Source organism: Hyla sarda, chromosome 3 (genome assembly GCF_029499605.1).
Source record: "Hyla sarda isolate aHylSar1 chromosome 3, aHylSar1.hap1, whole genome shotgun sequence".
Lineage (NCBI taxonomy): Eukaryota > Metazoa > Chordata > Amphibia > Anura > Hylidae > Hyla > Hyla sarda.
The window spans coordinates 352,501,162-352,525,638 of NC_079191.1; the positions used below are offsets into that span (position 1 = coordinate 352,501,162).

Here is a 24,477-nt window from a genome sequence, read left to right on the forward strand (position 1 = left end):
ATCCTTTGGATAGGGGATAAGATGTCTAAGCGCCGGAGTACCCCTTTAAGGTGAAAATGGGTTTGGTCCTTAAGGGGTTAAAGTGGCACTGTCAGATCCAAAAATTATATGTTGTTACTGATGAAAATTTAAGACATGTTTAAAAACTTGTGAATATTTAATAAACAAAACTGCTCCTGAAAATCCCACCACTAGGGGTCCCCATTCCTGCTGGGACACTAACCAGTCCTGCAGCAGCATCAGCCTTGTATATAAGTCATGGACAAGTACTGACTTCTGGACAAAGACTGCATGAGCAGATCACCTTCCACCACCACCACAAGGGAGGGACACGCCCCCTTCCCCTGAGTGGATTGCTAACACTGTGAGCTAATGAAGAGAGTAATTTGATAATAAATATAGGTGATAGAGGCATAAAAATTATATGTATATAGTCAGGATTAGGTACTGCGTAACATTTTTTATTTTTTTATTTTTTTGTGGGATCTGACAGGTATGCTTTAAATCCAGCCACAGGTCACCTCCAGTGAATTTACATGGTATCAATCAGGCTATCAAAAACTTGGCAATGCCATGGCATTGAATTCTAGAATTTTCCAATCTATATAAAGGCACAGTCAACTTCTTAGTTGTTCTTAGAGTTTTGCGTACCTGAAACTAAATGTATGGAAGCTTATGACCTTAAAGGGGTACTCAACTGGCCAGCCTTCAGAACATTTAGTTCTGAAAGCTGTGTGCGCCCCGGGGGGGTCGGACCCTCAATACAAGTCTATGGAAGGGGCATCGTGGCCATCACAACCCCTCCCATAGACTTGCATTGAGAGGGCGTGGTGTGATGAGGGGGCATGGCCGACCCCTTCAACATGCCCGCAGAGTTCGGAACTAAATGTTCTGAATGCTGGCCAGTGGAGTACACCTTTAAATGTACAAAGGAATCTGTTTTTTTTTTTTACATTGAGTGTCTTGGTGACACCAGTGCCTGATACTGTGTGAATTCTTTTGTATTGTACTGTATAGATATGTCATACCTCAGATAAAATATCTACTGTAGAATGTATTTTGAATTAACCTAAACTATTTTACACTAGCATGTTTGTTTTAGGCAATGAAGTTACTTTGCCGAGATTACTGCAGTAAACTTAGGTTGTTTTGTTACATTATACAAAAAGAAGCATAACAAGTTACATTCTACCAAAAACACTGAAGCCAATTGGTTGAAGATAAAGAAAGTTTATGATAACATTCTTATCATGATCTTCTGTCCCCTATGTGTTCTTTTCTTCTTTGATTGGGCTTTTGAGGTTCTACTTATTTAACAAACTCAAACACTTTAGCAATAGGCACAAATGATGCATCTGCAGCAGGTCCATTGATTGCAGGGCCCATTGGTAGCAGCAACACTTAAAGATCTGATTTGTGGCTCATGGCACTTCACCCAGGGAGGACACGATATTCTTTTAATCAACGTGCTTTTATTAACAATCATATAGGTAGCGGTGCATGCTGTGGGCATGTTTCATGTGGGAATCTCCTTATTTCTTAAGTCCAAATTACTTACAGTAGGAACGATTAATTACAAGGTATTCATACAGGTTGCAAAACAAATTCAAATTGTGGCGGGATTCAGGGTTCACGTGTAGAGATGAACTAATCAAAGCTGACGAACCCCAATTCATTACGAATTTCATGAAATATTCGATTTGCAACTAATACGAATATCGCCACAATTCTATTCCGCATATAGCTTCATTAAACTCCATTTACTGCGGTCCAGGCTCCAGGGCATCTAAAATGTCGGATCCACATGTCAGTACATGGGGCAAGGAACACTGGGAAGGCCGGAAGGCTAGGCGGGAAGGGAAGTAGGCGGGATGACCCTGAATCACATGCACGATGCAGCCTATTAGCAGCCAGTCACCCCTGTGATGTCACAGCCATATATATACGGCAGCCATTTTGCGGCTCTTCATTTCATTCATTACATTTCATAGAGATAGGATGGACCTCGCTGTGTGTGTGTTACACAAAAAAGCTTGTTGCAGCAGCGTTTTACCTCAGTCACCTCAGCCTTCTGTAGGACACAGAGCACAGTGTATTTGCACAGAAATCAATTCTTACTGCAGCGATTAACCCCTCAGTCACTGTGAACAGCATTGTATTACAGAGAGGGGCAGAGAGCTGTGTGTTGCCTCAGCTGCAGAAACGTTTTTACAGGAGGGAGAAATAATTTTTTTAGGGCAAATCTGTGTCTTTGTTCCACAACAACTGGTCTGCTGCTTATACTATTATAATGTTATAATCCATACCCAGCAGTCCATTCCTAATAGTATTTGAGAGAAAGTCTTTTTGCAATTTTGGGCTTAGTACACAGTGACTGTGTGCTCCAGCATTGTTGTGTACTGCTGGTGCTGTAGGTGGTGTTTTACTAAAATAAATTTTTGTAAGCTTACTGTACCGCATTTTTCTGCCCTCATAAGTGCATACCACATACCTTCATCTAAGTAGTGTACTATTTTGTACCTGTTAGTCTGTCAAGAGCCTACAAACTGTGAAAGGACAGCCAAAAGTAATCACTGGCTGGTGTTTTACTCCAATATGTTTATTAAGCGTACTGTAGCGCATTTTTCTGCCCTCATAAGTGCATACAGTGGGGATCAAAAGTTTGGGCACCCCAGGTAAAAATTTGTATTAATGTGCATAAAGAAGCCAAGGAAAGAATGGAAAAGTCTCCAAAAGGCATCAAATTACAGATTAGACATTCTTATAATATGTCAACAAAAGTTAGATTTTATTTCCATAATTTACACTTTCAAAATAACAGAAAACAAAAAAAAAATGGTGTCTGCAAAAGTTTGGTCACCCTGCAGAGTTAATAACTTGTACTGCCCCCTTTGGCAAGTATCACAGCTTGTAAACGCTTTTTGTAGCCAGCCAAGAGTCTTTTAATTCTTGTATGAGGTATCTTTGCCCATTTTTCCTTACAAAAGTCTTCCAGTTCTTTGAGATTTCTGGGCTGTCTGTCACGCACTGCTCTTTTGAGGTCTATCCATAGATTTTCAATTATGTTGAAGTCAGGAGATTGTGAAGGCCATGGCAAAACCTTCAGTTTACGCCTCTTGGTGTAATCCCCCATGGATTTCGAGGTGTGTTTAGGATCATTATCCATTTGTAGAAGCCATCCTCTCTTTAACTTCAGCTTTTTCACAGATGGCATCAAGTTAGCATCCAAAATTTGCTGAAATTTTATTAAATTTATTCTCCTTCTACTCGTGAGATGTTCCCTGTGCCACTGGCTGCAAGACAACCCCAAAGCATGATTGATCCACCCCCATGCTTAACAGTTGGACAGAGGTTCTTTTCATTAAATTCTGTTCCCCTTCTTCTCCAAACGTACTGTCAGGCCCAAGAATCCTATATGTGTATTATAAATTATAACTGTGTGTGATGGATTATCCAAGACATGGGTGAGAGGTCATTCAGACGGTGTGTCCTTTTGTGTATTGCATTTTATTGGGGGTCTGGCTGTTTTGTTTACATCTCCTTTGAAGTCAGAGGCCTTTTGAAGCAGGATGTAAGGGGCACTCTGGTCCCATCATATAATCAACCAGATAAGAGGGCCAGGAACAGAGATGCCCCCCTGGTGGGATCAGAGGGGAGGGGGGAATGGAGTCTCCCTCCAAACAGGCAGATATATAATATTTAACAATGCTAGACTCAGTGTTCAATGCTGTGGAACAAGCTGACAAGACCATCCTAAGAACAGCTGAAACTCACTCTCTTGGAACTGCTATATCATCATGCTGTAAGAACTTCATCTTTTGTTTTCTGAACTTGCCTTGCTAAACTCTTTCATATTTTTGTAACTGTATGTCATTTGTTTCTGTATTTTTATGCATAGCACTGTGATACCTTTTATCAGATTAAATGTTTAATCAGCTCTGGTCTTTGATCTGTAAATATATGACCTCACCTTTCTGAAGGCAGCTCTGGTGGAAACACGTTTATCTCAGGGTTAATTTGGTGACTTGCTGGGACTAGTAGTGGTTACCCAGAGGTCTGGCGGCTTTAACCCTTGCACCATCACACTCTCTCTAGCGTCTCGGCTGGAGCGATAGGGTGTGATCGTGACACGTACCTTTGCTCATTCCAGCCAAATCGGTCCACAGAACTTGTTTCCAAAATGCATCAGGCTTGTCTATATGTTCATTTGCAAAGTTCAAACGCTGATTTTTGTGGTGAGGACGTAGAAGAGGTTTTCTTCTGATGATTCTTCCATGAAGACTGTATTTGTACAAGTATCTCTTTATATTGGAATAGTGTACCACAACTCCAGTGTCTGCCAGATCTTTCTGGAGGGATTGTGCAGTCAAACATGGGTTTTGAATAGTTTTTCTCAAAATCCTGAGAGCTGTTCTGTCTGATATTTTCTTGGTCTTCCAGATCTTGCTTTAACTTCCACTGTTCCTGATGACTGACATTTCTTAATTACATTCCGAACAGAGGATATTGACTTCTAAAAATGTTTTGCTATCTTCTTATAGCCTTCTCCAGTTTTGTGAGCGTCAACTATTTTCAGTTTTAGATTTCTAGACAACTGCTTAGAAGAACCCATGGTGCTGATTGTTGGGGCAAGGTCAGATGAGCCTGGGCATTTAAAACCTTTGAGATTGACATCGCCTGGTCTTCCCAGATGATGATTGAGAACAATCCATGACACTGGCAGGTCTCAGCTTTGCAAAGGGGGCAGTGCATGCTATAAATTCTGCAGGGTGCACAAACTTTTGCAGACACCATTTTTTGTTTTCTGTTATTTTGAAAGTATAAATGATGGAAATAAAGTCTAACTTTTATTGACATGTTATAAGAATGTTCAATCTGTAATTTGATGCCTTTTGGAGATTTTTCCATCTTTCCTTGGCTTCTTTATAAACATTAATACAAATTTTTAACTGGGGTGCCAAACATTTGATCCCCACTGTACCACATACGTACATTTAAATACTGTACTATTTTTTACCTGTTAATCTGTCAAGGGTCTAGATACTGTGAAAGTCCAGGCAAAAGTAATCACTGGCTGGTGTTTTACTAAAATACGTTTTATTTAAGCGTTCTGTAGCGCATTTTTCTGCCCTCATATGTGCATACCACATACCTACATCTAAGTAGTGTATTATTTTGTACCTGTTAATCTGTCAAGGGCCTATTTTCTGTGAAAGAACAGCCAATAGTACACACCTGCTTCTGTTCTTGACAAATACTGTTTTAAGCGTAGTGAAGCGTATTGTACTCCCCTCATACACGCAATAAGTATGTCAGGCAGAGTAGTGCCAGGACGTGCACAGTGGAGTGGCAGAGGCCTAAATTCATCAGGTGGAGACAGAGGTCACAGCAGAGTAGGGGCGTGTCACAGCTACAGTCGCAGCGAGAGGTCTGAGCTCCCGGTGTCAGCTAGCAGTCGTGTCTTGACCAGCAACCCAGCAGCCGTGATTGATCAGTTCACTCGGTCATCCACTTCATCCCAAGTGACATCCGACACCCCCAGTCAACAGTCGGTGGGTTCCTCAGACTCAACACTCAGTGTGCATGGCCCTCATGCTGCTGCCACCTCAAGGCTCTGTCATTGTGCTGCTCTATGGTCTCCTCATGCTAATGCTACCACCTCCAGGCTCTGTCATTGTGCTACTCTATGGTCTCCTCATGCTAATGCTAACACCTCCAGGCCCTGTCATTGTGCCGCCATATGGTCTCCTTATGCTGATGCTACCACCTCCAGGCTTTGTCATTGTGCTGCCATATGGTCTCCTTATGCTGATGCTGCCACCTCCAGTCTTTCTCATTGTGCTGCTCTATGGTCTCCTCATGCTAATGCTACCACCTCCACTCTCTGTCATTGTGCCACCACATGGTCTCCTTATGTTTATGCTACCACCTCCAGGCACTGTCATTGTGCCACAGTATAGTCTCCTCATGTTGATGCTGCCACCCCCAGGCTCTCTAATTGTGCTGCTCTATGGTCTCCTCATGCTGATGCTACCACCTACAGGCTCTCTCATTGTGCTGCCATGGACCGCAAAACATAATTATGGTGCTGATCCCCAGTTTCAGAAATTCCTCTGCATTAGGGTCACTTTCAGGACTCCTGATACTGCTGCTGCTACCTCCAGGCTGTCTCATTCAGCCACAATATGGTCTCCTCATGCTTCAGCCATCTCGAGGCTGTGCAATTCAGCCACTATATGGTCTCCTCATGCTGCCACAAACTCCAGGCTGTGCCATTCAGCCACTATATGGTCTCTTCATGCTGCCACAAATTCCAGGCTGTGCCCTTCAGCCACTATATGGTCTCCTCATGCTTCTGCCAAGTCCAGGCTGTGCCATTCAGACACTATATGGTCTCCTCATGCTGCCACAAACTCCAGGCAGTCATTCAGCCACTATATGGTCTCCTCACACTGATGCAATGTCCAGGCTCTGTCATTGTGCTGCCATGTGACTCCTTGTGAAATTTGGTCCTTTGTACTCACACGCCAGGCTCGGGGCGCTAAAACTTGGAAGTTAAGATTTGAATTTAAAAATCTCAAATTTCAATGGTCTCCTCATGCTTCTGCCAGCTCCAGGCTGTGCCTTTCAGACACTATATGGTCTCCTCATGCTTCAGCCAACTCCAGGCTGTGTCATTCTGCCAATATATGGTTTTCTGATGCTGCTGGGCCTGGGCCTAAATTTTTTTTATGGTAGCACTAGCTACCATAAATCTTCAATTTAAATTTCATAATTCTTCTTTTAATCTTAGGGATTGTGAAGCCCTAGTGTCTGCCCATGCTGCTGCCAGCTCCAGGCTGTTTCATTCAGCAACTATATTGGTTCCTCATGCTTCATCCATCTCCAGGCTGTGTCATTCAGCCACTATATGGTCTCCTCATGCTTCAGCCACTTCCAGGCTGTGTCATTCTGCCAATGTATGGTTTTGTGATGCTGCTGGGCCTGGGCCTAAATTTTTTTTTTTTTATGGTCGTACTAGCTACCATAAATCTTCAATCTAAATTTCAAAATTCATCTTTTAATCTTAGGGATTGTGAAGCCCTAGTGTTTACTCATGCTTCAGCCACTTCCAGGCTGTGTCATTCTGCCAATGTATGGTTTTCTGATGCTGCTGGGCCTGGGCCTAAATTTTTTTATGGTAGCACTAGGGATCACAGGGATCACTGACCTTAGTAATGTCTGGGGACGAAAACCCTTTTTTTTATTTCTACACCTAACGCAGCCGTATGAATACAAAAAATACAAAATACAAAGTTTAAGCGTGCATAAGATAGTCATAAGGCTATCCTTCATGTAAGATAGAGATAGGGCAAAAGTCTATCCTTTAAATAAGATGGGGCCAAGGACTATTGATAGTATTAAGAATATTGGGCAAACTTATCTGCTGACACATTGTATGTTTCTATGATGTTCTCAAGATCTTGCAGTCTACCAGCTGTTGTACCCCCTGTGATCATACACTTTGGACAGCTGATAAGTCTTAATGGTTGGAAAACCCCTTTAACAATGGGGGCAAGCCTTCTCAAAGTATGGGCACTTTAGAAGATACACCCATGTTTATTATGCTGTAAAACTATACACTATGGTTAGCTTCAGCATTACAGTTTATAATAAGAATAAGGTTTACACACATTTATCTAACTAGTTATGGGAACAAATAAAGGTTCAGCAAAAGTGTTGGGATTTCTAAACATATATGGATTCTTAGATTTTCTACCCATAGTGTATCATTGCATAATAAATCTGTTAGTAGTATCAACCACACTAAACATGTCATACAATCTTGTAGTACGGTACTTGTAAAACGGTACTCACATTGTCCAGATTCGCCCAGCCGTTCCGGCGCAAATCACGTTTTTCTATTAATGCTAATGAGGGCCTTGGGGCATGGGCGGAGCTCCGATCCGAGCTTGGGGCACGCTGACATCATCTTCGCCCGGCTCATCAATATTCATAACCCCCCTCCCTGCTCCTTCGCCTGTGTTAGCGTACGGCCCATGCACCGCTCACTGTGTACTCCTGGAAGTGGCGTTCCCCTCAGCTTCACTGCCGCAGCCATCTTTGATAAATAAGAAGCTGGAGGGAATGTTGCTTCTGGGAGTACACAGTAAGCGGCGCATGCGCCGTACACTAACACGGGCAAAGCAGCAGGGATGGGGGTTATGAATATTGATGAGCCGGGCGGAGCGGCCACTCAGAGAAGATGATGTCAGCGTGCCCCAAGCTCGGATCGGAGCTCTGCCCATGCCCCAAGGCCCTCATTAGCATAAATAGAAAAACGCTTGCGGCAGAACGGCTGGGAGAATCTGGACAATGTGAGTACCGTTTTAATCAGCATCACCCGCACTACAAGGCTGTGTGACAGGTTTACTGCGGGTGATACTACTGACAGATTTCCTTTAATCTTTCCTGTTGTCAAAGGAAATTCCACTGAAGAATTCTTTGGACGGAACAGTATGAAGCTTTGTTTTGTTTTTTCAAATTCAATGTCCTTCAATTTATGGTTTCAGAGATGGTTCTACAAATGCAAAACATGCAGGGACTGCTTTCCAGTGTATTCCATGATTGGTCTATGGTTAGGTTGTCACTTGTCACTTCTCAAAAGGTCTCCTGCCAAACAACAACATGACCTGTTCCAGACCCAGCAGGCATTGTGGAATGCAGAATGCCAACAACAAGCAGCTTATGGAAGCAACCAGGAGTGAGCAGGAGGGGATCTGCCAATCCTATTAGGACTCAAGAAGACTTTCAAAAATATGCATAACTTGATCCTGTATTCTAATCTCCTGATCTCTTATAAGCATTATTTACTGTAATAATAATAATAATAATAATATTACTGTAATAATACCATAGCAACCAGTCAGCTTGCTTCTTTTATTATTAAAGAGACCTCTGAAAAATGAAAGAAGCAATCTGATTGGTTGTTATGGGCAACTGGGCAATTTTTCCTCTCCACAGTTTTTGATAAATGTACCCCAAAGTATTTCAAATGGCAAGAATATGACTGCAGGTGAAAAGCTTAGATGCAGATGTGAACACAGCCTTACTACTACTGGCTTTCTGTAGCATGATTTCAAAAGCATAGAACTGGCTTGTAGCACATATGGGGCATAAAAGGTATAATGGAATATGACAAAATGTATTACATTTAACAACATCATAGAACTGTGAATGATTGATACCATTGTGCATGGGACAATGTTATGGTCAAATAAACCATACAATACCAGCTAGCAAATGACTACTGATCATTGTGCTATTTATACAATTGGATTTATATTCATTGAGAAATTAATTTCATATCATAATTAAAGAAGTCCTGTTCAGAAGTTTTTTGTACAATTATGCCTGGGCTGCCAGCATCTGAAACAACAAACTAGACTCAGCTGCTGCCACTCCCTCAGTGCCCCGGTGTCTCTGCTCCAGTCCTCCTCCGCCATTTTCCTTCCGGTTGTCCATGGTCAACATGTCACACTGCTGATCAGCAAATCACCGGCTACAGCAATGTCCTGTCTTGGCCGGTGATAGGCTGAGCGGCAGTGTGATGCGTTGACCACGGGCAACCAGGAAGAAGACAGCAGTGGAGGACTGCACAGCGATACTGGGACACTGAGGTTCAATTCAGTTTGTTGTTTTAGATGGTGGTAGCCCAGGCATAATGCTACAAAAAAATAAAAACTCTAAGTGGGACTTCTCCTTTAATAAGAACAAAAAGACTCTGTTGCAAACATTTGGGTAAATTAGCATTTCTTAGTAATTTATTATAGAAAACCTTAAAATTAGTCAGGTTTGGCAATTTTAATGAAAAAAAAAAAAAAAATATATATATATATATATATATATATATATATTTTTTTTTTTTTGTGCATAATTTGTAATTTTCTAACAATAAACCTTTTTTTTCCCCATCTAGTGAATTGTCTAGACAAACATGTCCATCAATGTCCAGAAAGAGTTGCACTAATCTGGGAAAGAGATGAACCAGGAACACATGTAAAGGTCACATACAGGTAGGACACATATATATGTGGTGTCCCGGGACAGAACATGGTTCTGTACAGTCCTAAAGTCACCTCAGGTAGAGTCCCTCAGGTCCACAGGGCTCTCCTGCAGGGTTCCTCCCTAAGTCATTATATGGTATTGTGTTGTATGTTAAGTATGTACATCTATTATAAGTATTGTACAGTGGATATAAGCTATATACAAAGGTTATTAGGATATTTACCCTATATAGGAACTTTCTAAGGTCATGTGATATGTCATATGATATGTGATCACATGATATACCCAGAGTTCCAGAGACACAAGTAACCCCAGACAACCAGCTACCAATGGGCTTTAGTCCAGCCCCCTGATATATAAAGGGCTGTTGTCTCCACATTCACTCTCTTTGTTCCTGCTCTTTAGTAGTGTTGAGCGGCATAGGCCATATTCGAATTCGCGAATATTCGCGAATATATGGACGAATATTCGTCATATATTCGCGAATATTCGCATATTCGTTATATTCTCGTTTTATTTTCGCATATGCGGATATTCGCGTATGCGAAAATTAACATGTGAATATTGGCATACAAAATCAACACGCGCGTAAATTCGCATATGCGAAAATTAGCATATGCTAATTTTCGCATATGCGAATTTCCGTATATGCGAATTTTCGCACGTCAGTCTCACACAGTAGTATTACAGCCTTCTTTACACCACACAAGCTGGAAGCAGAGAGGGATGATCACTGTGATGTGTACTGTGAAGAAAAAAAAAAAAAAAAAAAACGAATATTCGTAATTACGAATATATAGCGCTATATTCGCGAAATTCGCGAATATGCGATATTCGCGAATAATATTCGAATTGCGAATATTCGCGAGCAACACTACTCTTTAGACCTGGACATCAAGGCAAGCACAAGTCCTGTACAGGTCAAGTCCAGAATAGCTAGACCAAAGCCTATAAACCTGCAGCCACATCTAATCGGGAAGTCTTCTATGTCTACAAGTCAAGTGTCTACTGTCCCTACCAAAGTTATAATAGTAGTACTGTGGCCTCCATCATCATTATTACAAGTCCAAGCATGCCTGAGAGGTTCCGTGTCCCGGTCACCTCTGTGGAAATTGGCTATCTGTAAGAAATGTTATACTGCCTTCTTCAGTAAAGTTCTAGTTGCATCAAAACCTGCTTTGGACTCTCCTTTACTATATGCCGTTTTGGGTTGGTTGTCGGTGGTACCCTACACCATACAACCACATCCTGGCGTCACGAACACTAGGGGTTAACAACATCTTGCCCCAGGAGTTAATAGTACCATCTGGCCCTGCTGACTACACTGCCACACCCCGTGGTCCCCGCCATAAGACCGTGGTCACCGCATATAGTAGTTTGTTTTTCATTTTTCCTTGACCACTCTAACTTTGCCAACTGGCTTGTCCTAGGCATGTATAAAAAAAAACATGTGCATGTCCTCTTAAATTATAAGTTACATCTTAAATTATGATGTTACCATTGTACACATGTCATTATTAGTTTCTAATGTTACATTTTTAAGTAATTAGTATTATGTAGTTGGTCTTGAACCATCCCATAAGAAATTACACTAGTAGTAAGTGATTGGTTTCAAATTAGATGGTGTTGACATCTTCTGTTGGGCCCCAGCACTGTGTCAGAACCAGACCTGGAGGATCCTCTGGTACTCTGGTGGGCACTGACTCTAGTCACTGTTCAGTACTGCTGCAACACTTCAGCTTGTATCAGGCTGAATGTTCTAGATCTCTGTGTAACTTAAAGGGGTATTCCAGTTTTTTTTTTATTTGACTATGCTACAGGGGCTGTAAAGTTAGTGTAGTTCATAATATAGTGTCTGTACCTGTGTTTCATCACAATTCCTCTGTGATTTTTGCCCCAAGGTTCATTTTTAACAGCATACAAAATTACGTCTCCGGTTTTCCCAGGTTGCAGTGCTGCTTGAGACATTACATCACAGTTCCCTATAACATTAAAGAAGGGAGGGCTCAGTATTCGCGAATATGCAGATATATTTTCGCATATGCGCAAAAAAAACCTAATATAGCGAATATGTGAATTTCGCGAATATATGACGAATATTCGTCCATATATTCGCAAAATATCGCGAATTCGAATATGGCCTATGCTGCTCATCACTAGTTGTATAGGGTTAGAAAATCAGAGATAGAACAGAGCTCTCACTGTTTGGCCTATACAATTAATTTATTTCTTTTCTACCCTAATCAGTTCTTTATACAGAGAATAGGCTCCATCTCTGTGTATACTAAGTGAGGGTGATACATACACTTTTTATATTAGTATCATTCATTACATAATAAATTCTGCTATTTAAACAGCTTCTGTGATGCTTAAATGTTTCTGAAAACAAAAATGATGCAGAAATATAAAATAAATAAAGTGTCCATACAAAAAGGGTAAACTCCTAAGGCCCTGCGGCTGTATAATGTATAGACAAAGCTTCTAAATGACGATCTTTGCCAATTGCCCTATCTTTAGCAAACTGAGAGCTTAATAGCTATTTAATTTTTTTATTTACTTATTTATGTATGTATTTATTTATATATTAGATGAAAAATAAATAGATAAATAAATAAAAGTGTAGTTAACAACATTGTTTGCAAACTTACAGTAATTCGATTTGTCACGAACTTCTCGGCTTGGCGGTTGCTGACTTTAGCCTGCATAAATTAGTTCAGCTTTCAGGTGCTCCGGTGGGCTGGAAAAGGTGGATACAGTCCTAGGAGAGAGTCTCCAGCCCACCGGAGCACCTGAAATCTGAACTCATTTATGCAGGCTAAAGTCAGCAACTGCCGAGCCGAGAAGTTTGTGACGAATCGAATCACTGTAACTTCGCTCATCTATGGGAACAAACTCAAACAGGAAATAGCCAGTTCACAAAAAGAGAGCCTCAGCGTTATGGTAATCTCACAACATAGCCATTTAGCCCCAAGACAAGCGCAGATCCTTCCTAAGCATGTCCATTACTGTCTGCCAGGTACGTACTAAAATCACCTTATGGTGGAGAACCCCTTTAATGTTCTCCTCATATGTCTTCATCAGTTATGACTGGTTCCTGAGGATCTCAAATGTTTCTTAAAAACTTTTACTTCTACTCACATAGGCCTCATGTATTATTGTTTCTCTTTAAAGGGGTACTCCGGTGAAAACCTTTTTTCTTTTAAATCAACTGGTGGCAGATAGTTAAACATATTTGTAAATTACTTCTATTAAAAAATCTTAATCCTTCCAGTACTTATTAGCTGCTGAATGCTACAGAGGAAATTCCTTTCCTTTTGGAACACTGATGACATCACGAGCACAGTGCTCTCTGCTGACATCTCTGTCCATTTTAGCAACCATGCATAGCAGATGCATAGCAGATATATGAGAAGGGCAGCATCGTGGCTCAGTGGTTAGCACTGCTGCCTTGCAGCGCTGGGGACTTGGGTTCAAATCCCACTAAGGACAACAATAAATAAAGCATTGTAATTATTATTATAATAACATCAGCAGAGAGAACTGTGCTTGTGATGTCATCAGAGAGCATTCCAAAAAGAAAAGAATTTCCTCTGTAGTATTCAGCAGCTAATAAGTACAGGAAGGATTAAGATTTTTTAATAGAATGAATTTACAAATATGTTTAACTTTCTGCCACCAGTTGATTTAAAAGAAAAAAGGTTTTCACCGGAGTACCCCTTTAAGTTCTGGTAACAAAACAAAAAAAAAAGAAGGGAAAAGGCATTTTTTAATTTGTTTATTAAAGTTTAAAGACATGTGGATCCCCATTTACGCATACAAATCACAGGAGAAACTAGGGGGAAAAAAGATTCATAGTACACGAGACCAAATGTTTCAGTTTTCAAATCAAAGGGACTAACATTCATGCTAGGCAATCCTAAAACGATAGTCTCAGGTTGTGTTCACATGTATCACGTATACAAAACTTCCCTAGATAGAAACACTAGCTGCAAAAGGCTGAATACATTGCACCTGGCTGAAATGGGGCTCAGTGCTGGACCTATGGGCATTACACCTATCAGTCAGGTTTTTTTTCAGTGTGACCATGTAAAAAAGAAAGGTCTCTGGATCAGTGGACATATATTGATGTCCCATTAATCTGTAAAGACTCCATCATTATGTCCACATTGTAGATCTGATGTTCAGTGCTGGCTTATCAAACAAAGCCTACATATAAAAGTTTAGACAAGATAAGGCTTCTTTCACACTGCCGTTTGAACACAGAAGTGCATCACCCGTCAGGGAAACGGGAGAATGGCAGGAGAAAAAATACATCATGTGACGACTTTTTCTCCCGATACTCCCGTTAAAACAGGACCCAATAATAGTAAATGGGATCTGTCGGTCCCCGTTGTGCCCCGTCCGGATAACAAACATTAAAGGGGTGCTCCACCCCTAGACATCTTATCCCCTATCCAAAGGATCACGGAGGTCCCACCGCTGGAGACCCCCGCAATATAGCATGCAGCACCCACCTGTTTCTTGTCCGGAAGCGCTGGAGGGTCTGGTTTGCGACCACGGGAACGGAAGTCCGTGACGTTATGACTCCGCCCCCGTGTATCGTCACGCCCTGTCCCTCAATGCAAGTCTATGGGAGGGGGCGTGATGCCCCTCCCATAGACTTGCATTGAGGGGACGGGGCGTGACGTCACGGACTTCCGTTCCCGTGGTTGCGACCCAGACCCTCCAGCGCTTCCGGACAAGAAACAGGTGGGTGCCGCATGCTATATTGCGGGGGTCCCCAGTGGCGGGACCCCCGCGATCAGACATCTTATTCCCTATCCTTTGGATACGGGATAAGATGTCTAGTGGTGGAGTACCCCTTTAAAGGCATACATTTTTAAAAAAAAAAGGGGTCTATGGAACTCGTACCTTACCCGGAAACATATTATGTTCTTCAGAGGTTGGTTTATCTCTTTGGTTTATCCCTTCAAACAGGATAGAAGTTGATCATTATGTGGGTACTTGTCTAGTTTGTTGCTTAACCCCTACAGGACCCATGACGTAACGGTACGTCCCGACACCCTGGGTCTTAAGGACCAGGGACGTACATTTACGTCATGGTCAGTTTTAGTCCCCGCCGTGCGCCGGGCGGGGATCGGAGCGGGATGGCTGCTGAAATCATTCAGCAGGCATCCCGTGCAAATGACCAGGGGGGTCATCAGACCCCCCCATGTCGGCGATCGCGGCAAATCGCAAGTGAATTCACACTTGCGATTTGCGCGATTCCGGGTCATTACGGGTCTATAGTGACCCGGTGACCCGCAATGTAAGGGGGATCGCGGGTGTCTAAGACACCCACGATCCCCCTGAAGCGATAGGAGTGAGGTGGCACGGGTGCCACCCCTCCTATCCCTGCTATTGGTGGTCTAGACGCGACCACCAATAGCAGATCGGGGGCGGGGGGGTTTACTTTCGTTTTCCCCGTCCTGCCCTCCCACAATAGGCGGGGCAGGACGGGGAAACGACGGGGACCGGCGCCGAAGATCCACTTACCGATCCGGGCGGGCGACGGAGGCTGCAGGCGACGGAGATCGGCGGGCGGCGATGACGTGCGGCTGGATCCGACGGAAGCCGGTGAGTTGCCAAGCAACATCTGGAGGGTACAGTTTGAGACCATTATACAGTGGTCTCTAACTGTAGCCCTCCAGATGTTGCAAAACTACAACTCCCAGCATGCCCAGACTGCTGTTTGGGCATGCTGGAATATGTAGTTTTGCAACAGCTGGAGGGCTACAGTTTGAGACCACTATATAGTGGTCCCTAAACTGTAGCCCTCCAGATCTTGCAAAACTACAACTCCTAGCATGCTCAAACAACTGTTTGCTGTCAGGGCATGCTGGGAATTGTAGTTTTGCAACAGCTGGAGGTCCACAGTTTGGAGATCACTTTGCAGTGGTCTCTAAAACTGTAGCCCAACAGATGCAAAACTGCAAATCCCAGCATGTCCAAACAGCAATCAGCTGTCTCGGCATGCTGGGAGTTGTAGTTGCGTACCTCCAGCTATTGCATAACTACATCTCCCAGCATGCCCTTCGGCGATCAGTACATGCTGGGAGTTGTAGTTTTGCAACAGCTGGAGGCACACTGGTTAGAAAATACTGAGTTAGGTAACAGAACCTAACTGAAGGTTTTCCAACCAGTGTGCCTCCAGCTGTTGCAAAAGTACAACTCCCAGCATGCACGGTCTGTCAGTACATGCTGGGAGTTGTAGTTTTGGAACAGCTGGAGGTTTGCCCCCCCCCCATGTGAACGTACAGGGTACATTCACACGGGCAGGCTTACAGTAAGTTTCCTGCTCCAAGTTTGGGCTGCGGCAAATTTTTCGCCGTATCTCAAACTTCTAGTGAGAAACTCACCGTAACCCGCCAGTGCGAATGTACCCTAAAAACACTACACTACACTACACTACCACCTAATAAAGAGTAAAACACTACATATACACCCCCTTACACTGTCCCCCCAATAAAAATGAAAAACGTATTGTATGGCAGTGTTTCCAAAACGGAGCCTCCAGCTGTTGCAAAACAACAACTCCCAGCATTTCCGGACAGCCACTGACTGTCCAGGCATGCTGGGAATTTAGCAACAGCTGGAGGCACCCTGTTTGGGAATCACTGGCGTATAATACCCCTATGTCCACCCCTGTGCAATCCCTAATTTAGTCCTCAAATGCGCATGGCGCTCTCTCACTTTGGAGCCCTGTCGTATTTCAAGGCAACAGTTTAGGGCCACATATGGGGTATCACCGTACTCGGGAGAAATTGCACTACTAATTTTGGGGGGCTTTTTCTCCTTTTACCCCTTAGGAAAAGGAAAAGTTGGGGCTACACCAGCTTGTTAGTGTAAAAAAATAAAAAAAATTACACTAACATGCCGGTGTTGCCCTTTACTTTTTATTTTCACAAGCGTTAAAAGGAAAAAAAAGACACCCAAAATTTGTAACGCAATTTCTCCTGAGTACAGAAATACCCCATATGTGGGTGTAAAATGCTTTGTGGGTGCACAACAAGGCTCAGGAGTGAGAGTGCACCATGTACATTTGAGGTCTAAATTGGTGATTTGCACAGGGGTGGCTGATTTTACAGCGGTTCTGACATAAACCCCCCCCAAAAAATACCCACATGTGACCCCATTTTGGAAACTACACCCCTCACGGAATGTAATAAGGGGTACAGTGAGCATTTACGCCCCACAGGTGTTTGACAGATTTTTGGAACAGTGGTCCGTGAAAATGAAAAATTTTATTTTTCATTTGCACAGCCCACTGTTCCAAAGATCTGTCAAACGCCAGTGGGGTGTAAATACTCACTGCACCCCTTATTAAATTCTGTGAGGGGTGTAGTTTCCAAAATAGGGTCACATGTGGGGGGTTCCACTGTTCTGGCACCACGGGGGGCTTTGTAAACGCAGATGGCCCCTGACTTCCATTCCAAACAATTTTTTTTCCCAAAAGCTCTTCTGAGCATTGTAGTGCGCCAGCAGAGCACTTGACGTCCACACATGGGGTATTTCCATACTCAGAAGAGATGGGGTTACAAATTTTGGGGGGTCTTTTCTGCTATTAACCCTTGCAAAAATGTGAAATTTGGGGGGAAACACACATTTTAGTGAAAAAAAAAATTTTTTTTTTACATATGCAAAAGTCGTGAAACACCTGTGGGGTATTAAGGCTCACTTAATTTCTTGTTATGTTCCTCAAGTGGTCTAGTTTCCAAAATGGTATGCCATGTGAGGGTTTTTTGCTGTTCTGGCACCATAGGGGCTTCCTAAATGCAACATGCCCCCCAAAAACCATTTCAGAAAAACGTACTCTCCAAAATCCCCTTGTCTCTCCTTCGCTTCTGAGCCCTCTACTGCGCCCGCCGAACAATTTACATAGACATATGAGGTATGTGCTTACTCGAGAGAAATTGGGCTACAAATACAAGTATACATTTTCTCCTTTTACCCCTTGTAAAAATAAAAAAATTGGGTCTACAAGAACATGCAAGTGTAAAAAATGAAGATTGTGAATTTTCTCCTTCACTTTGTTGCTATTCCTGTGAAACACCTAAAGGGTTAAAACGCTGACTGAATGTCATTTTGAATACTTTTGGGGGTGCAGTTTTTATAATGGGGTCATTTGTGGGGTATTTCTAATATGAAGACCCTTCAAATCCACTTCAAACCTGAACTGGTCCCTGAAAAATAGTGAGTTTGAAAATTTTGTGAAAAATTGGAAAATTGCTGCTGAACTTTGAAGCCCTCTGGTGTCTTCCAAAAGTAAAAACACGTCAATTTTATGATGCAAACATAAAGTAGACATATTGTATATGTGAATCAAAATTTTTTTTATTTGGAATATCCATTTTCCTTACAAGCAGAGAGCTTCAAAGTTAGAAAAATGCAAATTTTTCAAATTTTTCATCAAATTTTGGGATTTTTCACCAAGAAAGGATGCAAGTTACCACAAAATTTTACCGCTATGTTAAAGTAGAATATGTCACGAAAAAACAATCTCGGAATCAGAATGATAACTAAAAGCATTCCAGAGTTATTAATGTTTAAAGTGACAGTGGTCAGATGTGCAAAAAACGCTCTGGTCCTGAGGTGTAAAATGGCCTGGTCCTTAAGGGGTTAAAGGGGTACTCCGGTGAAAAACTTTTTTTTTTTTTTTTTTTTTTTTTTTAAATCAACTGGTGCCTGAAAGTTAGACGGATTTGTAAATTACTTCTATTAAAAAATCTTAATCCTTCCTGTACTTATTAGCTGCTGAATACTACAGCAGAAATTATTTTCCGTTTGAAACACAGAGCTCTCTGCTGACATCTCTGTCCATTTTAGGAACTGTCCAGCGTAAAAGGAAATCACCATAGCAAACATATGCTGTTCTGGACATTTCCTAAAATGGACAGAGATGTCAGCAGAGAGCACTGTGGTCATGATGTCAGCAGACAGCTCTGTGTTTAAAAAAGAAATAATTTCCGCTATAGTATTCAGCTGCTAATAAGTACAGGAAGGATTAAGATTTTTTAATAGAAGTAATTAACAAATCTGTTTAACTTTCTGGCAACAGTTGATTTAAAAGAAAAAAAAAAAGTTTTTCACTGGAGTACCCCTTTAAGCTGTGTGCAACAATATTAGCCATAAACCCAGTATAATGGAATGTAATCTAAAAGACATGATATATATAAAAATAATATGAAGTGTGTTTTTTTTATTATAAGCTTATACATTTATAACTAAAAGAAGTAGGTCTTTAGACTGAAACAGACAGCATTAATGGTTTGAATAGAAGGCAGCCCCTTATCAGTGTGAATTGAGCAGACGCAGCGCTGGTTGGAGGTTTGGCATTGCAGGAAGCACGCTCAGTCATGGGTAAAAGGACAAGCAGCAGATTTCTACACTGGTTTTGTAAATCTCCCTCTATGAGGTTTATCAAAACCTGTACAGAGGAAAAGTGAAGCAGTTGCCCATAGAAACCAATTAGATTGCTGCTTTAATTTTTTAAAAGGCCTTGGAAAAATAAAAGAAACGATCTGATTGGTTGCTATGAGCAACTGGTCAACATTTTCATAAATCTCCCCCATAACTATAATGGAAAATAAGCAGCATTCAACATTATATAAAGACAGTGGGGTTGATTTACTAAGAGTGGAGTGGAGTTTTCTTTGTGGTTTTTTTTCTCGACAAGTATTTTTCCATTATATTTACAAATTTTGCCCTACATTTTTCTTTTGTTTTTTTCTTTACAACTATTCTGATCTATCAGGGTTTCCATAGCTCAAATCCACCACACCAGACCTTAGTCAATATTTCTGAAAACGCCCCTTTTGTTGGGACCATCCCTTTTTGTCAGGGACACAACAGTAGGGAGTTGGTTGGGCTTGTTGAATATTTTGGGTGCAAAATATGGTGCATGAAAAAAACATCCTAAACACTTTAGTAAATAACCGCTAATGAGTATGAAGGGCAACCAGCAGCATTCTTCATCTTGTATACAGACCATGAGCATGGTAGACATCCGGCAGCATTCTACAGCTATTTTTTAGACCATAATTGGACTATCAGATAAATTCTACTTTACTGACCAAGAGTATGGTAGAAAACCTGCTCAATTCTACATCTAATTTACAAAACTTGACGTTTTATACTTTTAAGAGCAAAAAATAATAAGTGTCAGTGAGTAGAAAGACAATAGATGAGGTCCGGCACAATAGTAGCAGGTAAAATCCGGTGCTTTATTCAATATGCAGAATAGCAAATAGTACAGGAGACAGTCGCCTATGCATTTCGGGCTGTTGAGCCCTTAGTCATGGCATAAGAATATAGTGTGATAATGGACTTATATACACAGATATCTAGTCACATGGTCATTAACACAAACAAAGAATCAGGATAGGTATAAAAAGCGGCATGGGTCCAGACATATAATCCACCTATTACATATAAATACCTGGATACAAAAAAAGATATGAAGAATATATACATATATAAACACACAGGGTTATGTACAGGGAAAATCTCCAGCACTTTCTCAACGGTTTAAATTCAACTATCCATACATATTAATAGCACATTGCCATATTATATATTTTATATAGAAATATATATATATATATATATATATATATATATATATATATATAGTAGTAGAAGAAGAACAGCACAGCCAATGGAAGAAAAAATATCGTAGGGGGGTGCACGCAGCTGCTGGGTCCTTGGTTAGGGGATCATCTTTCAAACAGAAGAAAAAGTCTTGTCCACAGCACCAACGTTCATGAAAAAATTTGTGTTTTATTCCATAAAAGGTGTCAATACAACAGCGACGTTTCAGTCAGCTCAACCTGACCATGCTGACAATGCTTGAGAAAGGTCAGGTTGAGCTGACTGAAACGTCGCTGTTGTATTGACAGCTTTTATGGAATAAAACACACATTTTTTCATGAACGTTGGTGCTGTGGACAAGATTTTTTCTTCTATATATATATATATATATATATATATATATATATATATATATATATATATATATATAGAGGTGTAGGAAAAAATAGGGAAATCGGAGAAAGAGCCATGGGGATAATATGGCAATGATAAACATTAATAAGTAAGTATGAGATCCTGACGTAAATTGAGTCCGTTGGGCTCCCTAGTCCCCAACAGTGAGCAGAAACTCCTTTCATTCAAGGATCACTTATGACATTCCATATCTTGTTACATGGTCTGAAGCACTTGTCTTATCCATTGTCTAGTCACATTATTCTACTTATTTTATAGACAATGAAGGCTTTTTTGAAAAGACCGGCTTTTTGAGAAAATCACCCTCTTATGCATGCAAGATTTTGTGAGAATTTCCAGTCCACCATACACTATCCATAGAAGACCACCACCATTGAAAACCACAATTCAATGCAGTTTTCTTGAGCTCCCTCTTATGTCCCAACTACAATGCTTGAGACAATAACAATTGATAATCATGAGCCAAATACCTTCATCATCCAGTGCAGGGCATGTTGTGCCATAACTTTCTGGGCATAACGCCCTCTTCTTTTATAAACCGGTTTGGTAACCACCACCTGTTAGAAATGTCAATAAATGAACAAGGCAAATAAAGAAGTGAATGTCATATACAGTCGTATTTGCTTCAAGTGATATCCAGCGCTTTCTGAGGTCTTTACAAATATATAACTTTCCGTACATAGGTCACTTGACTCTGAAACGCTCAAAAATTCAGGCCATCTTGATTGACACTGAAAATTGCGCCGAATATATGTGTCACGTCGTGCCAAAACAATGCAGATAGGAAATGTCCCTCGCTAAGTGTATGTGCATGAAAAGTTCGAGCTATCTCTAACAGCATGAAGAAATACTATATCAAACATAATAAGCATATAGAAGGTTAACCGGACATCATATTAGACAATAATGTACCGTATTTTTCACCCTATAGGACGCACCGGCATATAAGACGCACCCAATTTTAAAGGTGCAAAATCTAAAAAAAGATTCTGAATCCAACAGTGATCTTCAACCTGCGGACCTCCTGATGTTGCAAAACTACAACTCCAAGCATGCCCGGACAGCCGTTGGCTGTCCGGGCATGCTGGGAGTTGTAGTTTTGCAACATCTGGAGGTCCGCAGGTTAAAGACCACTGGTATAGGAGCTAATACTCACGTGTCCCCGCTGCTCCGGACCCGTCACTGCTCGTCACCGCTGCCCTGGATGTCGCCCTCCATCACTGTCGCCGCGTCCCCGTGGTGTCCCCGACGCTCCGGACGTCTTCTTCCCCAGGATCCACGCTCTCCGTCGCCGTCATCACGTCGCCGCCATCACGCCGCCGTCATCACGTCGCTACGCATGCCGCTCCTATTAGATGACGGGACGGCATGCGCGACGACGTGATGACATTGAAGGAGAGCGCCGGCCATGCAGAGGATCAGAGGAGACACAGAGGAGGCAGGTAAGGTCCCTCCCGGTGTCCTGTAAGCTGTTCGGGACACCGCGATTTCACCGTGGCGGTCCCGAACAGCCTGACTGAGCAGCCGGGTTAGTGTCACTTTCGTTTCAGACGCGGCGGTCAGCTTTGATTGCCGCGTCTGAAGGGTTAATACAGGGCATCACCGTGATTGGGGATGTCCTGTATTAGCCGCGGGTCCCGGCTGTTGATGGCCGCAGGGACCGACCCGATAGGGGTATATTTGCCATACAAGACGCACCAACTTTTCCCCCCCAGTTTTGGGGAAGAAAAAGTGCGTCTTATATGGCGAAAAATACGGTAATTCAACCCAACCTGTTCTTTCTCCTGGCAAACACAAAATAATTGTGTACTGGGACACTACACTATGTCCACCCTTACATGTAGTTTGTAGCCTAGGAGAGATAGCTTGGGGACGTTGTAACCTTTGAAACTTTCATACTGGTAATGTAAAAGGATGTCAATCTCTTATACTATGGTAAGTTGTGTTTAATGGCTGATTCAGCTTTGCCTGGTGGGATTGAGGACAAAGCTATGAAGCTATTTTGAAAAGCTGAAGTTGGTGCCAAGTTTCCAGTGTCGGTGGGGAACGAGTTCCTCTTAGCAACAAGAGGCTGTATAGGAAAGAATGCCGGACACTTGAATAATGAATATAATGTTTTAGACCCAAGTGTGTTTGAAAAGCCGCAGAACCAAACGAGTTGGAAATGAGGTGGTACCTAATATTATGTAATATAGTAACGTTTTATTTTGTTTTGTTATATATCAGGGAAATTCAGCATTCCATGCACATGTTTTATAGTTTCATGTACCAAATGAACCCCTTCTGCTGCTGATTTATGGCATATTTCTTCACGTTGGAACAGAATGACACAGGACTTGATTCCACTACCTCTTGAATGTCTTGGATTTCTTCTCCTACATATTTCATCCTTTGCATGTGAATGGTGCAGAGATAGCTCGAACTTTTCATACACACCATTATTCACTGACAATGGTGTGTTGGTGAAGGAGGGGAGGCCTTTGCGGACCCCATCACTATTTATTATGGCATATAGTAAAGTCGATGGACTCATACCTCTCCCAAAGGCCCCATTATTATTTTCATGGGCAAGTATCTAACATATGCAGTTCAACATATACAAGACTGTATAGGGACATTTATCAATGTTTGCTTATGTATTCCATTTTTTTTAGTACTTTTTTCCTTACTTTTTTTTTGCTTATGTGTGACTTATTTATCAACTGGTTTCAGCCTGTTGATAATTTTCTTTCACGTAAGCAATTTTTCCTTTTTTACTTTGGTAGTAGCTTTTTCTGCTCCATGTTTGAGCTGGAGTAAATTTAGTCAATTTTTAACCTTGTTGCGACTTTTTTTTGCGCAGTTGCGACTGTCGAAGTTGATAAATACCCGACTAAAGCAAATCCATTTAGAAAAATTTACCACTTAAGCAAGTTTGAATTTTCTTGCTTTTCTTGTTCTTCATGCAAATTGTCACACGAAAACACAAGTAGTCGCAGTTGCGACAATTTTGCGACAATTATAGTAAAGAAAACCTGACTAAACCGGTTGATAAATGTCCATCTATATTGTTAAAGCTGACCCTATTTATACTCATTATTGGTATTGAGTATTGACAGTCAAGCTCCTCTGCACCAACTTTGGTACTTGATCATTTTTTTATTGGGTCCCTCCCTAATATATACACTTTCCTTAAAGGAGATCTGCAGCCATAGACACTTATCCCCTATTTGCAGAAAAGGGGATAAGTGTCTGATCGAGAGGGGTCCGACTGATGGGACCCCCCGCGATCTCCTGTATGGGACCCCTATTCATGTATCTTTATGGGAGAGGCGGAGATGCAGCATTCGTGCATCCCCGCCTCTCCCATAGAGCTGTATGGAGGGGGCATGTCTGTCGACCTTAGTG

The 24,477-nt window shown here is 41.8% G+C and overlaps 1 protein-coding gene across 1 annotated transcript in view; it reads left to right on the top strand.

Annotated features, from left to right (window-relative positions):
* Nucleotides 1–24,477, top strand: part of ACSS1 (acyl-CoA synthetase short chain family member 1) — a 101,212-nt gene that overhangs the window by 11,381 nt on the left and 65,354 nt on the right. The window contains exon 2 of the mRNA XM_056567580.1: nucleotides 9,959–10,055. Coding sequence (XP_056423555.1) covers nucleotides 9,959–10,055 — 97 coding nt within the window. The remainder of the gene's footprint in view (nucleotides 1–9,958; nucleotides 10,056–24,477) is intronic.